The sequence below is a fragment of the Erithacus rubecula genome (assembly GCF_903797595.1).
Source record: "Erithacus rubecula genome assembly, chromosome: 20".
NCBI classification, from domain to species: domain Eukaryota; kingdom Metazoa; phylum Chordata; class Aves; order Passeriformes; family Muscicapidae; genus Erithacus; species Erithacus rubecula.
Window position 1 is genome coordinate 228,133 of NC_136672.1, and position 16,354 is coordinate 244,486.

General features: G+C 43.6%; 1 protein-coding gene across 1 annotated transcript in view; it reads left to right on the forward strand.

The window, feature by feature from the left end:
• COX10 (cytochrome c oxidase assembly factor heme A:farnesyltransferase COX10) overlaps nucleotides 1-14,857 on the forward strand; it is a 108,992-nt gene extending 94,135 nt beyond the window's left edge. The window contains exon 7 of the mRNA XM_079323163.1: nucleotides 12,454-14,857. Within this exon, the coding sequence (XP_079179289.1) occupies nucleotides 12,454-12,896 (443 nt within the window). The 3' untranslated portion in view covers nucleotides 12,897-14,857. The remainder of the gene's footprint in view (nucleotides 1-12,453) is intronic.
• Nucleotides 14,858-16,354: the final 1,497 nt, after the last annotated feature.

The following is a 16,354-nucleotide window of genomic DNA, read 5'->3' on the forward strand; positions in this document are numbered from 1 at the left end:
CACTTTATGACAGAGTTGGTGTCCGAGCATGATTCTCATGTGCCTGTGCTTCACAGTTCAGCCTGGAGGAGCTGAGTGCAGAGCTGGATGTCTCCAAAAGCCTTGGCTGAAGAGGCCAGTGAAATCCCAGCCTATTAAACTGGCACTGATTGCCATTATCTTTAATTTGTCAACTTGCTCTTCGAGACCTCTTTCTCAAAGAGCAAAGCTGTCCCTGTACTGCAGCAGTGAGGGCAGCAGGGAGCCTCACTGGTGCTCAAGTAAGCTCTTCCTCTCTAATTCGCAGCTAAAATGTGGTTATGTGTCCCTGTGCCAGCTCTGCTGGAGGGAGTGATCCCTAGCAATGATGCCACCAGTGGAAGATGATAACTAAACCACCCAAGCAGACTTTGTCAGAACACGATAATCTGGTGCATAACTACTGTGTTTTGTGTAGCTAGAACTTTTTATAATCACCTCCCAGTCTGCATCAGGGAGGCCAGACAGCTTACTTAATAGACAAAGAAATACTATTGAGCTGATACTGGTGTTTGTAATGAAGCACACCTGGGGAGAGTCCTGAAAACACGGACTGAAATGTAATATTTCAGTGCATTTCAGTATTAAATGGAAACTCAAAAAAAAAAACCCACAACACAAACCCTACAAACACTTTTACAGACGAAAGAAATAACTAGAAGAAAAGGATGGCATTGTAGACTATGATTTTCAGTGTTAAACAAACTACTTCCTTAAATAAGAGAGTTCAGCCACTGACAGCATCATGTCCATGTGAAATACCAGCGTGCATCTACAAACAACGTGGAGACCTGTGTCCCTTCCCTAACCAGCTTGGTCTCAATCATTCAACTCATTAATAATGTGTAATTAGTGTGGAGACTTAACCTAGTTTTAGGTAGAGGTGTGAAAATGTCTTTGCACCTCATATTAAAAAAAAAAAAATCATTCTACTCGATAACAAAGAGGAATGTGAAGGAAAGGAGGCAGGAAACTAATAAGAAGCAAAGTTCTCACCACTAGAGTGGTGGGTTTTTGAGTTTACATTTTCCCGTGGATTTTCTATCCCTGTAATCTTCTCACAGCAGCCACATTGTTGTACATGGTGCTGGTTATAGGGAAAACAATATTTAAGTTTAGTCCTTTCATTACCGTTTGTAGGGAGAGCTAAGTATTAAATTGTTGTGTATAGCAGTTAGAACAGCCATGTCTGCTCCCTTCCATAACATGGATGCTGTGAGATATCTTGTCCTTTGGGAGAGTTGGAGATGGTTCCTTAGAGAGTTGAAGGTGGTTCCTTGTTTCCAATTTCAGAGCTAATAACAGCATATCTCAGAGTAAAGCAAACTTGTCTTAATTTGTCCTCATTTTATTTATGACTTTCAAAGATGAATTCCTTGGCAGTTTCTTGCACAAGAAACAAATACTGTGTATTTACAGATAGAAATCTGGAACCCTCATATTTCCACTGATTGCAAACACATGCAGTAATTTATAGAATAATCATAGAATGAGTTCATAAGGAACCTTAAGGTCAGTCGTCTCCCAACCTGCTGCCATGGGCAGGGACACCTTCCACTAGATCAGGTTGCTCCAAGTCTCATACAACCTGGCCTTGGCCACTTCCAATGATAGGGTAGCCACAGTTGCTCTGGCCAGCCTGTGCAAGGGCCTCACTACTCTCTGAGCAATTTCTTACACTATACATCTTTGCAGATCTAGTGGTACTTCCCAGGAATGTTTGGTTCCATTTCTGCCCCAATAGGTAACTTTAATTATATGCTCTTAAGGCTGATTGAACCTCCCACCTCCCAACCTGGATTTTGTGCCGGGGTAATTTAGGGAAAAACTCCCATTTCAAAAGCAAAAGATAAGGTTATCTCTGGGAAGATGTGGAATTCTTTCTTGTGGGTTTGGGGAAGTTGTGTTTTTTTAATGGCAGCTGTTTGAAACTGATGAAAGATGGGGAATGTTAACATTTCCTCGCTGGGGGAGTGAGTGCAGGTGAGACGGTCAGAAGTGCATGATAAATGTGATTTATCACATGGATATCACTGCCACATGTCTGGAGGGTTTATGCAGATTTTTCCAGATTTATGCTGGATTTATGCCAGCCTATGATCTGCAGTAACACATTTGCTTCCTTGAAAGCAGATTTCATTGCTCCTTCTTGGGACTATTTGTTTCTGAAGAGATTTGTTTTTCTAGTAAATCAAGATACCTTCAAATTATTTTACAAGGGAAGGACTAGGAGGAAAATAGTGACATTCACTTAAAACCTTAAGTGATAGCAGAGAGACCAGAAGATAGGTCAAACTTGGCAGTGTTCCCTGTTCTGTGCCAGATCCCCCTCCTGCATGGGATCCACAGGCAGAAGAGTCCTGGCTGTGCCACAGTGCTGCTGAGCTCATGGACAGGGATTGTTAGAAAGAAACAGAGCTGTTTATTTTGGTGGCTAAGAGGCACAGTGTGTACATGCTTTAAATTACCCTCACACTGCTGTTTCTTCTCCCTAGACTAATGTACATTTAAACTTGTGATTTCTAGTTAACAGAAAACTGAATCTGGGGTAAATATCTCCAAATGCCACAGTCTTTTTTGCCTTGCTCATTTTCATAGACTTATAGAAAGTTTTTGATTGGAAGGGACCCTTATAGATTATCTCATTCCAACTCCCTGCCATGTGCAGGGGCACCTTCCATTAGACCAGGTTACTCCAAGCCCCATTTAATCTGGCCTTGGACACTTTCAGGGATGGGCCAGCAGCAGCTTCTCTGGGCGACCTGTGCCGGGACCTCACAACCAGTAATTTCTTCCTAATGTCAAATCTAAATTTCCCCTCTCTCAGTTGCAACCCATTCCCCGTTGTCCTGTCACTACACTTCCTGATGCAGGGTTGTTGACAGGCTTCCTTGTAGCCCCTTCAGATCCTGGAAGGTGCTGTGAGATCTTATACAACCTTCTCTTCTCCAGGGTGAACAGCTCCAATTCTCTCAGCCTGTCCCCATAGGGAAGATGTATCAGTCTCCTTATCAACTTTGTGGGCTCCTTTGGACTTGGTCCAACAGTCCCATGTCCTTTGTAGGCTGGGAGCCCAAGAACTTCTGTGCTTCCTGCACTGCTGGTACTCTGCTCAGTGCTGATGACTGGAGCCGCCGGCGACAAGGATTGGTGCCACAGAGTTCATGCAAACCACCCAGTGAGATGGACATGACAAGCAGGGCTCCTCAGCCTAATGTGCTTATCAGCTAAAGGGATTTATTCTGGGTAGGTGGTGGCAGAGTAGATAAGGGCCCTGACAGTGCGGCAGACATTGCAGAGCCACGGTGGCCCAGGAGCCATAGGTATTACTGCACCAAAGAATGTTTATCTCAAGAGACTGTTTAGTTTATAAAATGCTCCACTCCTGGTTTTATTTCCCTGAAAGACATCTTGTACTGATTTTCACTCATTTTCAGAAATTTAAATAATTCCTCAGGCTATGGAATTTATAGACTCAGTATCAATTGTAATCATGTGGAGGCTGATTTTTTAATTGCCTTTACTTTGTAATTCAAATTGTGTTGTATGGTAGACATTAATTATGTCAGCCAGCATCTATTTACAAAAGGAGATTTAAAAACGGGCAGTTCTTATCATCTAGTGACATTTGGCAGATGGATGGTTTCAGTAACAAAAAAAAAGGAGAATAGGAAAGAGGGGGGCCTGTGTCCAGCATGCCAAAGGCTGAAATCTCTCATACCTTCTCTGGTGTAGCACTTGTCTGCCTGTAGGAGGGAGACCAAAACAACAGCTTAATTGCATGCAAAATAAGCTTACAGATCTCTGTGTCCCAGTTAAGCGCTTGGAGCTTTCAAAGCCCCTTGATGTGGGAGCAGGTCTGGGAACCAGCCACCAGAGCAGGGCAACTCCAGTGTCCTGCTGCTGGAGGAGAGGAGGCTCTGGCTGTAAACTCCCACTGGTAAACTCAGTTTTTCAGGGTTTCACTTCCCAGATGAAAGAGCAGAATTTGTGGTCTGTTCCAGAGGAGACAGAGATCTTCATGTCACTGACATAAGAGACTTGGAGCAGGTGGCCCAAGAGTATGTTTTGTGGGGATAAAAACTGTAAAAAGTGAGGCAGAGGGACAGTACTAGTGAGCAGCTGGTCTGAATGTAGGACAAAAGCCAGTGGGCTATTTTTTTCTTTTCTTTTCAATCTTCATAAGAGACAAAAGAAATGGCAGCTCCGCTGCTGCGACACCTGGGGACTGACCCCACAAGTTCACAGGGAGCATCCCCTTTGCCTGGTTTTCCACCCTGTGTGTGGCTTTGGAGCAGCCCCATGCCCCTGGGATGTGAAAAACAACACAGAGAAATCAGGACAGGGGGATCTGCAGGAGGGATTTCCACCCTTGAGCTAGTGGCAGGCCTGCCAGAGCCTGAAAGAGGTGGCTGATGAGGAACCCCTGTTTGGCTCTGCAGATTTACAATCCTCTGCTGAGTCTGGTCCTTTGGTAAATACTGTCTAAATGTGTTTGCAGAAGGCTGTATTATCTTACCCAACAAGCTCTTCTTTTATAGAATCTGTTGCTGAGGTTAGCTAAGGCAAGTTATATATGGTGGTGTTGTTTTCTCAGCCTTGCCTATGTAATGAAAGGTGTTTCCCTATAAGGCTTTTGGCTGCAATAACCTGTTGTGTGTGTGTCTCACAAGAACTGTGCATGCCTATGTGTATCCATACACACGCAGCTTTTCTCCATGTGGCGAGCATACCTGAGCACATGTGGCTTCCTTCTTTTAAAGGCAGAAGCCAAGAGCACTCTCTTGAGGTGAAAAATCCCACAGCCAACTTCATTTCTTTTTCCTGGTGGATGCTGAGGATCCTTTTGTTTTGCAGACAAGCCAAACACATGGCCAACAACCCCTTCCCTTTCAGTGCTGCTGCAGAGAAGTCTATTGCAGCCCCTGCTCCACAGGCCTTTTGTGCCATCCTTCAAAAGAAAGAGCTATTGAAACCTCTGACCATGAAGCTTTTGAGTTTTCCAGTGTTTTCCTCATTGCCCTTGGTTTCCATGACGGTGTAACCTTGGCAGGATACAATGTGGGCTGGGCCATGCACCCCACACTGGCAGTCCAGACCATTGTCCCAGCCCAGGGACCTTGTGTGGAGCTTTAGAAGTGATACTGTCCCTTTTTCCTCTCAAGGCTTCACCAATCTTGTGCCATCCAGCACAAGTAATAGCATCTACTTTCGTTTTCCAATGGAAGCAGAAGTGCTGATTGTTGTCTTACTGTGGTGCTGATGTGGGTAAAGTAAAAGGGAATTACATCAGTTTGGTTAAGGTTACTGTCTAGGTAATTCCCAAATGTCTTTGTGTTTGAGAAGGCTTCACAATTGAAATTAGGATGTAAGTTTTGATGAGCTAACCCCGTTCCTAATTCTAAAGACAGTGGAAAGAATTAAGTAGCTGGTACCATTTCTCTTCAGGAGGGATGGTATCAGGACAGTATTTGAACATTTGTGATAAGAGGTCAGTTGATTTAACAATCATTTTCCATTGCCATAACAAGCTGAAGCAGAGGCAGTAATGATTGTACCTTCCAGCTCTCCTTCACAAGCAGAAAGTGCAATCATGAGCTGAGCAAACCAGCATTGTGGTTGTCGAGGCGGACACAAGTGGCACCATCACCAGTCCTTTATTATCTTAAAAACTTCTCGTGCCTTCTGTCAGCAGACTCCTCATGGGCTGCTCCACACAGCACTGACTCCTTTCTTCCTTCTCTCTGTGAGTTTCCTTCTTTCTTCTGCATGACTGGCTAACCCCTACCTGTCCCTTACCTGGCCACATGTCCCTCACACAGTATCTTACTTTGTCTGTCCCTTGCATGACCACATCCCTTCCTCCTCACAGCACAGCCAGCAAACTCCATCCAACTGCCTGATAGCCAGCTAACCCACTCCTTCATTGGACAGGCAAGAAGACTGTTTTCACTCCTCAGTAATCAGTAAAGCTGTAATTCATTGGGGAAGACTATCCTTACAAACCACCCTCCCACAAACCAGTCCTTATGGATCAGGACATCGCAGTGTTCTGGCCATGGCTTTCCAAACCACTGCGAATCTTTGTACCAATACCACCAAGTAATCCTTTAAGATTGCATTGAAACTGAAGTGGGCAACTAGGCTTTGCGAAGATTTTAAAACCTCTCTTTCTTTACCTCCAGAATTGATCATAGTTGGAAATCTCCAGGGAAGACTGCCGTGTTAAACTTGTGAATAAGCATGAAAGAAAAGACAGAAAATAAAGGTTTTGGACACGTATTCTCTACATTTCTTGTGAATGTAACATCCCATAAAACTTATGTAGGACTATGGTGAAGAGTTTGGGACTGGTTATGGTAAAATTTCATGTAGAAAAGGTGGAAAAGACATCCTGAGACAGCATGGGTGCTCACAAGCAGGTGGATACAGCTGGACCAAGTCAAATCTCTGAGCTCTAATCTACCTTGCCTGGATTAAAGAGGAGTAATTTGTTCAACATCTTTTAAGGGAAGAGAGCCAGTTGTGCACTATCAAGTAAAACGGTGTGTGGTTGTTTCCTGACTATGATACATTAAGGGCTGAGCTTACACTGCCAAAGCCTTCCCATCCCTACAGCAGCCAAACTTGTGCCGGTTTCCTAGAGACAAAAGGCCGGTGCTTTCCTCTCTTAAGTCACAGCTACCAATGTCTGGAAATAATTTTAAAATTCCTTCACATTATTCAAGACAGAAGAATTACTAAAATTGTGCTTTAAGCAAAACAGCATTCTAAGGTTGCCAAGGCAGTAAACTCCAGCTTTGGGAAATGCAGTTAAGATTTCAACATCTGTTTTGGAGTTGATATTTAACTATTCCATATTTATTTTAATGCCTGGTTGGCCACTTCCCTGTTACACATATGCAGCACCAAAGCAAAGACAGAAGGAGCGAGGCTGTTCTTGAACTGATGCTACAGGTTAGATCCCTTGCCTTTTTGGGGGGTTTTTTGTTTTTTGGTTTTTTTTTTTTGTTTTGGTTTGGTTTGGTTTGGTTTTTTTGTTTTATTGATTAAATGAATAGGTGTTTGCCCTGCAGCCTGAACATCATCTGAGAGGTTTACAGAACCCTGTGCAGTGGGAGAACACTGTGTGTCCTTTACAGAGCAATGAGAAGGGCAAGAAGAGAGCACATGTTGTTCCTCTGCAATGTGTTTTCAGGAACACAGTGTTGATACAGCAGACCCTGTAGATTATCTGGGACCTTTATGCTGACTTGTGTGGACAGGCCCATGTTCACCTGTCTGCCCAGGCTGGTCAGACTCTAGACCCTGCTCCTGATGCTGGAGCTTCCACCCACACATGCTGTGCTCCAGCCTGTGCCCTCCTGTAGCTCAAGTACTTTTCTTTATTGGAGAAACCTGAAGAAAATTTTCAGAAATTTTTTGAGAGTTTCAGTTGCACCATCCCAAACTGTTGCACCTCATTTTATGTGAATTAATTAATCTGTGGGCAAAACCATCACTGTCACTCCAACTGAACAGTTATAAAGCTCTTTGATGATGAAAGATGCCAGCATGAAAGAGGCATATTTCAAATGATTACTTATGAGAGTGCATCCTCAACACAAGTCAGGCAGAATTCAAACTATTTCTGCCCTTTAGTGGTTAAGAAGGCAGGTTTGCAGTCCTCAGGTTATTCAGTTTGCTCAGAAGGAGTTATGCTGGCACTGATAACTCAGCAGCTGCGTGGACTTACTCTTTCTTGAATAGATGTTGTATGGACCTGAACACTCTCTGTCCTTCATGGGACATGAGAACTTTGGGCAACTGGCATTTGTGTCTGGAGATTTTCATCGCTGTGTCACTGATGTTGCTATAAGACAACAAGGATAATGAGCTGTTGCTACCTGAATGCTCTGCTCTCCTCTCCAGATGTTAACCAGTGGTCAGAGCTCATGGCCTGCAAGGACTTACACCCTAAAAGCCATTTTCCAGCCTCCTGCTCTTAGGGGCTCTTCCTGCCCAAGGACTTAGTCTGGTTTCTGCACTGACGTTGCTCTCTCACCTGAGATTTGGACCATCCAGCAAATGAGATCATCATAAATTGCTCTAGAAGGAACAAACCATGAAATTTTAATCAAAATTTATGAAAAGCCACATGGCCTTCTTGACACTTTAAAGAGCAGAACTTCAGAAAGGCTTCTTGCTCTTGTAATTCTGAAAATTAGACTGTCAGCTGCTGCAGTTTGCAAACCCAAAGTCACTAGTTGCATTTGGAAGTCTCATCTCACAATGATTTCCAAATCTTACCCAAATTTATTGAACTGTAAAACGTTCAAGCATTTGCTGAATGACTGTGAAATTTAGTGTCCTGTTTGTTTTAGGAAAAGTGCAATTTATAAAGCTTCAGTATTCACTAAATAAAAATATATTTACAGAGAGAAAGAACCATTTTCTACCTTCTTCAGTGCCAGTTGTCATTTTTACTTTATCTTAGATATTAAAATAAAATAAAAATCTCAGCTTGTTCTTGTTTATTAAATCATGAAGAGGAGTTTAAGAAAAGAAATAATAGCTTAACCTTAAAATTCATGAGCAGTAATAAAACCTGTTACTTATCTTAAGCTCCATGGGTGCTTTAGGACCTACCTGGTTCTCTGCAATTCTGGAACTTTCAAGATTATTTAAGACAGGGAAAAGAGATGAAAAAATAGGAACTCAGGAAGAAGTTATTTTATTCTTATTTTGCAAACAAGAGTGAAAGAGTTCTGGAGACCTGGGCCTTGTTTTCTTAGGCTGACTTAATTTTTTTCCAAAATCAAACAAGACTATCTGACACATTATTGGGATTTCTAAGAGTCTGCTGCATCTGTCCCAGGTTCTCACACTTGGAGAGAAGAATGGGTCAATTGCTTAGTTGCAGTAATTAAAAATTTGGCCAGAAAGACTAAGGATATCCACAAGCCAGCCAGGTACTTTTGGTCCTGCAATTTATGAATTGTTGCAGAAAAGCAGAGAGATCTGAGTTCCTGTCAGTCTGCCTGTTCTCGGATTTCCACAAGCTGTGGAGGAGCCAAGAGACCTCAAGGTGCTGGGTGTCCCTGGGTGTCCCTGGGTGTCCCTGGGTGTCCCTGGGTGTCCCTGAGTGCTCGCTGTCTCCCGCTGCCCAAGCAATGACTCTTCTCCAACAACTGGCTTTGCTTTTGTGAACCGTGCCAGGTCCTTGTGTTCCAGTTGGGAACAACCTTGTCTGATGCTCATTTAGTTGTAAACTCTGTGGAGAAAAGGATTTGCAGTGATTAAGCTGAGTTCCCAAACTGTTGGGAACAGCACAAAAGCCGTAGAGTAGACTCAGCTCTGTTTGGAACCAGGTTAGTCTCCTGAGTTCATCTCACTGTAATATTGCTTATAAACACTGCTGACATAATTATGACATAGTTAACATTCATCTAGTAATTAATGAGTATTACAGTGTTTGCTCTGGGCTTGACAGGATTTCTACTGAGAGCTCATTTGATGCTGAATTGTACTGTACCATGTGCCATTCTTTGCAAGTCATCAGTCTTACATGACACTTAAAATTCTCAGACAACCCGACAATCTCTACGTAGCCCGAGGAAATTACAGGATGTCCCAGCACATGAGAAACAAACAAAAAGATTGGGTCAGTTAAAGTCCTCATAATGGGCTATTAAATTGTTTTGCTGTTCAGCTTCTCTGTAAAATATCAATTATCTTAATGGTTGTAATGTAATCAAAGCAATTAAATTCCAAAGGCTTGCATGTAAAAACCAGAGCTTTATAAATGGCAATTCAGCCTCAAGTATTTTAGCTGGTCTGTTTGTGTTTAAAAGTTTCTCCAGATGACTTTTTTTAATGGTGTCATAGTTAGGGAACTGTTAAAGGGCTTTGTATGTTTGAGGTTTAGGATGTGTTTTGAGCTTGGATGCACACATTTGAACAACTGAATCAGCAAAACCTGCGTTAGAGCTGAAACACAGGGACACAGACATGGGTCCAGAGCCGTGGGAAGCAGGGACAACCTCTACTCCACATCTTAGGCCCTGGGCTCATCTACTTGAGAGTCTTCAGCTGATTAATAACTGTAGCTTATCTGTACCTAAGTTCTGAACAATGACAAGCTAGTGTCTCTAAAGTACTTCAGATGTGATACTTGAAAATACTGCTTTCTTTGAATGTAGCACATTCAGGATTTTGCCTCCATTAATGTGTTGTACAAAAACAGGGAAAAGCTAAGGATTGACTTAGGACAAGCATATTTTCCCTGCTGTTTCTTCTGATGTAGGGAGGACTACTTCTTCAGTAAGCTTAATTTATTTCAGCACAGCTGTTCCCTCTGGTTTCAGCAGAACTGAATCAAATACTGTTCTGTTAGAGCCAAATTTTTTTTTTTGGCTATGATATTCAGAAGTTATTGGCTATTTTGGAGTACGTATTTTTCAACTGTCTTAAAAGGTTCCAACTGAGAAAAGGTGCTAACATCCACATCCAAAAATTTGACTTTAGAAGGATTGAGTAGCTGAATTTGAAGCATTTTGGGCCATAGACCAGGAAAGTGAATGACCTAATTGTGGCCTTTCAGTACCAGAAGGAGCCTAAAAGAAACATGGAGAGACTATTTACATGGGTACGGAGTCATAAGGGGGAATGGCTTCACACTGACAGAGTAGATTTAGATTAGATTTGAGGAAGAAATTCTTCCCTTTGAGGCTGGTGAGGCACAGGGTGCCCAGAGAAGCTGTGATTACCTCATTGCTGGAAATGTCCAAGGCCAGGATGGACAGGGCTTGAAGCAACCTGGTCTAGTGGAAGTTGTCCCTGCTTATGGCAGGGAGTGGAATGAGATCCCTTCCATACCATGCTGTGATTCCCATGATATCACCTGGAATTCATGGCAGACAGTGTTGTTCTGAAAGCTGCACACCCAAGGTACGTGTGTATCTCTGTGCTTCATGTAAGCAACTTCCAGAGGTACATATTCACCTCAAGGACTTTTGTTACTCATTCAAAAAAGCAGTGAGTTTGGTCCTTTACACCACCACTGGATTTATAAGCTGCTGGAAGCCTGCATGAAGTCTAATGGGGAGTTCCTTCACTGGTGATAAGGTAGGGGTGAGATTGGAAAAAAGGCAATTTTGAAAACTGAGATTATTATTATTTGCATGACAGCACCAGTTCAAGTTGTGCTCTTAGAGACAAGAACTAGGCATGCACAGCTCCAAGGGATAGATGGAGAGGAGATCTGAACCATGAAGCTCTTCAGAGGACACAGTGACTTGGACTTTATCAGAGTTGCTGGGGAAGAATTTAAATACCTTAACCTGTTTGCAGATAAGTGTTGTTGATTCTCTCATGTCTTTAAGAAAATGCTGGATGTATGGCTCCATTTGGGGAAGAAGTTTCCATAGAGAATAAGCTCCTGGAGGCAGGGGGACACAAAGAAAGTATTTTGATGTGAGAGTAGAGGCTTTGGGAGCTGGGGAAACAAAAAAAAACCCCAGGAATGCTGATAATATTGCAACAGCCTTGGGGGATTTTTTTGTGTCTTCACTAAAATTAGTGAAGGGAGTTTGGTCTGAGGGCCTCATAGAGGCTCACTGAAATTAGCATGTGAGCTCCTGCTGCTTCAATAAACCCTGTACTCTGTCTCAGGAAGAGCTGTGGAAATGTGATTCTTCCATAGCTCCTTTCTAAATGTAAAAGTAGTTAGTTGGTGTGAATAGTTACTTGATTAAACTGATTAGAAGTTTCTGCAATTGCTTTGAAGGAATAAGTTCTCCATCTCCTGTTAGTTCATTAACAAGTTCTGCCCCTTGCCCAGGTCCATGATGGAGCTTGTCCTGTGCCAGGAGCAGTTCCCTCTTTCAAGCAGCGGACAGACAGAGGATTTGGCCTTGCTGCAGCTTACCAGGGTGTGGTGTTTCCCCAGGTCTCAGAAGCAGCAGCTTGTCCTCCTTTTCCTCTGTCCCTGAGCTAGGCTCCCTGTGTCTGGTTGATACCACTGCTCTGCCCACTGGCTTTTTTCTTCTCTGGACACACCAGCTTAGGAACCTGAGAATAGAGCCTAGAGGCTCCCAGAAATACAGTCTCTTGCCTAATTTCGTTTCATTACCACCAGTCTTCCCTCAGGTAGACAGTTGGGGCAGAAAACAATTAACAGTAGTTCTTTAGAAGGAAGTGACTTGCTGAAATGCTTTTCAAATTGAGTGCTCCAAAACCAGACAAACCACCATGCTCCAATGTTGTAGGAATACCATGAAAACTGGAGGTTCCTTATCTCCTGGGGCTGTCCCTGTACAGAGCAGTGTCGTCAGTGTGCAGTATCACAGGTGTCACAGGTGGGTAGCACTTCCCTCCTGGAAACAGGATGTGACAGCTGAGGTCTGTGTGTGGCACTTCTGCAGGGATCCTCTAACACTCTTTCTCCCACTGCAGGTGCATTACTGTTAGGAGGGATCCTCTATTCCTGGCAGTTCCCTCACTTCAATGCCCTGAGCTGGGGTCTGCGGGAAGATTACTCCCGAGGAGGATACTGTATGATGTCAGTCACTCACCCAGGGCTGTGCAGGCGGGTGGCTCTGCGTCACTGCTTGTCCTTAATTGGACTCTCAACAGTGGCTCCTGTCCTCGACATCACCACGTGGACTTTCCCCATCATTTCACTCCCCATCAACCTCTACATCTCCTACCTCGGCTTTCGCTTCTACAGGGATGCCGACCGCAGCAGCTCCAGGAAGCTCTTCTTCTGCAGTTTGTGGCACTTGCCAATGCTGCTGCTTGTCATGTTCACCTGCAAGAAATCAGTCCTGAAGAAGGAAGACAAAGGTGATCCACCCGGGGGAAGTCATGAGACAGTCATGGAAATTAGATTGCCTTAAATATCAATACCTGTCATCCTCATGACACATCAGGTAGTACATTTTAGTAATTGCAAGGGGGAATCCTATGGGAATCTGTTTGAAGAAGAATCATTTGTGCCTAGCAACACTTAATGAGATAATTTTCTATTTTCTTTTGAAAGGGAATAGTCAGAAGAGCTTAAAGCATTCAGGGCCTTAGGCCCCTTAACGCATCACAGGTTATGGTTTAGCCTATGCCAGAAGCACATCACTTTGGGATGGCCTTCCCAAGTCCCTGTGAGTCATGGTCTGTGTCCTCATGGGTAGTTAAGAAGTTACATGTACGCACATACCGCCATCAATACTGGCAGCCTTGGTGAAGCCATCCAGAAGTGACCAATGGATGATTTCTCACCCTTCTCCCCAACCACCCTTTAATTTAAGTTTTGAGGCACATGAGAGGGTGACCTTTGCTTGTCTGTATCTGTGCCATCCGTGCACTGGTATTACACTAAAGCCCTCAGTTTTGGGGACTCTTTTCAGTCAGCTGCTCTTTCCAAGGTTCCCATTCACCTCAGTAGATAATTAGCTCTCACACATCTGGCACAGTGCTAAAGAAGTGAAGAAAACTGTCTTTCAGCACAACACACACAAGCATTTAAACAGCTCTCCTGTAGCATATCCCTTGGACACACTGAGCCATTTCCATCACGGGGAACTTCTGACTCCTGGGTGCTTTTATGTCGTTAGTGTTTGAGCCCTGTGTGTCAGATCTTCAGCTGGTAAAAATCACCATTTATGAGAGAGAGGCTGTGAATTGTAGAGGAGGTGAGAACTATATCCCAGAGCCATGTGGTTTTAAGGCTTTTCCATGTTCATGTGTCTTATGCCAGCCCATTGAGTCTCAGCATCCTTAGACATGCTCTGGACTGGCATAAAGAGCTTGAGCTGTGTTTAATGTCACACTGTGGGTGGTGGCTCAGAAAGGCTTCACTATGGGGGTGATTAACAGGTAAGGAAACACATTTTACAGAAAAAGGGCTGGGGATTTTAAAGTAACAGAATGTTCATTTACTAATGCAGCCAGTGCCTCTCCAAAGCGAGTACTGTGGATGGCCCCCTGAGAAAAGTGCATTAGCCCTGTTAAATGATATGCTGAAGAACATTTCTGGTCGTAGTTTAACATGCTTGTGATCCTGCTGCTCAGCTGTGGCTCACCCTCATCTTGCCTGGAGGTGACTGTGACCTCCTGATGTGCTCCCAAAAACAGCAGCATCAGGAGCAGACAGAGAAAGTGATAGTTTATTGTGGTAGTGCATGTTATGACTTGATGTATTTCCATGCCAAGATTTCTTTCCCATGTGGAGAGGGTCTGGGCAGCAGGATGAGCACTGATCCAAAGATACAGCAATATCTAAAAGGAAGACACTGTCTCAGGCTTGATCTCAAATAAGGCCCCTCAGGAAATGTCACAAATCTGCCACCACAGGTGTATCACACTGACATAAAACCTTCCCTGGGTGCTCTCATGATCCAAGCCTGGCTCTTGGTATCAGTTATACTGGTGTAAATCAGGAATGACACAGTTTAACCTCTGTTTTTTGGCAGAGGTGCTTGCAGGAGCAGGACTACCTGTTTCCATGGCTCTTAGAAATAATTGCCTGCAAGATTTGGTGACTTGAGTGATTGCAGGGGACAAGATGGAGCTCCCTTGTGATCTGACAGATTCCACTGTGCTCAAGTTACTGTGGGTGGCACTTTGTGGAACTGTATGGAAACTGCAACTTTTAATTTGTTTTAAAAATGTATCCGGTCTTCTCTGAATAAAGTACATACTGTCCAAAAAGAGATAAGTGCTTCAAATCTGTTTCAAACTGTTCACTTACTGTTGGAACTCTAGTTGGGTTCAGTTAATTGCAAAGGTATTTGGTAGTTTTATGGCACTTCTCACAGCAACAATGTTGTTGACCACTGCAAGAGTTAGGACAGTTTGTGAAATACTGATTTATTGTGCAAGCACACACTGAAAATAAATCGCATGTGAGTGGAAAGGGTTTGTATGAAACCAAAGGATTTCTTCAACTTTTAGGTGGGAGACAAACCTGAAAAGAGCAGATGCCTTATGAAAAAACATAGATTTTCCTCCCAGAGGCAGAAGGTGGTGCTGAGGCAGGAGGGTTGTGGGTTTCTCCCAAGTCATTATAGTAGAGCCAGGCTTCAGATGGCTTGCAATTCCTGGGTGCTACTGAGGAATTCTATTCTGATTAAAGATCACAAGGCCATGCCTGTGGTTGTGTTTTGAAGAGAGTCATCTTCATTTCTTGGCCCAAAATGTATAACATTCACAGGGTTTAGGGCTGGCCAGGAGCTTTGTAATCATCACTGAATGTCTGCAAAATGCAGGTCACTGGGTTGTGCCAAGTCTCCACACCCTGTGGGTCTGGCCTTGAGGGAAAGCATGGCTTTAGAATCAGTGGATCTGGGATGTAAATGTAAGATTATACCTTATTTAAATTTCTTATTTTTAAAAAATGTTTTCTTTACCTGGAAAGTTCTCTCAGCTCTGGTGCACATTGGCCATGTGTCAGGTGTGGATGAAACAATATGCTGCCATTTTACTGCCTTTAGGAAGTTTTGCTGTTATGCATATAGTTTTGCATATGCTTTGCAAATAGACACCTTGCCAAACTGAAGACTTAGCAGAAGATGGACATTGCAGTAGGTGCTCTCAGGTCTCTTTTTCAGTATTGTTGGTGCCACTATGAAAAATGAAAAATTCTGAACTGTCTGCTGTCACCCAAGGATGTTTATCCAAGGGTCCCTGTGACCCTCCAGGGAAGACTAATGCCAGTCATACTCCCCTGCAGCACTGCTGATATTGCTGCCTGAATTCTGCAGGGAAGGAGGCAGGTGAGGGGCATGAAGTGCTTTGCTGGGATGGCTTTGCACAGGAAAAAAACGTGGGCTTTCTGCATCTCTCTGCTGGATTATGCAAGCATCAGGCTTTGAGGGATTCTTGAACCTGGAACAGCAGATCCTGCATGGAAATGCAATGTTGTTTTTCTCATATCCCATTTGGATAGCTTGAACATAGTTGCTAGTCCCTCTTTATCCTGGTTACTTGGGAAGTCCCATGAACTGGTCCTGCAGAATCGCAGAATGGTTTGAGATGAAAGGAGCCTTAAAGACCATCTTGTTCCAACCCCCGACCATGGAATACCTGTTCTTTATGTGGTAGTGAAAAAATAGCAGTGGTGTGCTGTGTCCCTCCTAGGCCACAGCAGGCACCTCTACACTATCAGAATCCTGCACTGAAGCTCATGGAGGAGTCTGAACCGGTGACTCAAGAGGATGAAGCTGGGTTTTATCTATGTGGACTTCAAATTTTTGTGTGGTTTTGTGGATAAAACGGTAGCTCTGAGGCTCAGGAGATCTTCAGTCTTTCCAGACCTCTGTAGAAGAAATGCACTCCAGCTGTAAAATAGGGATGGAGATAC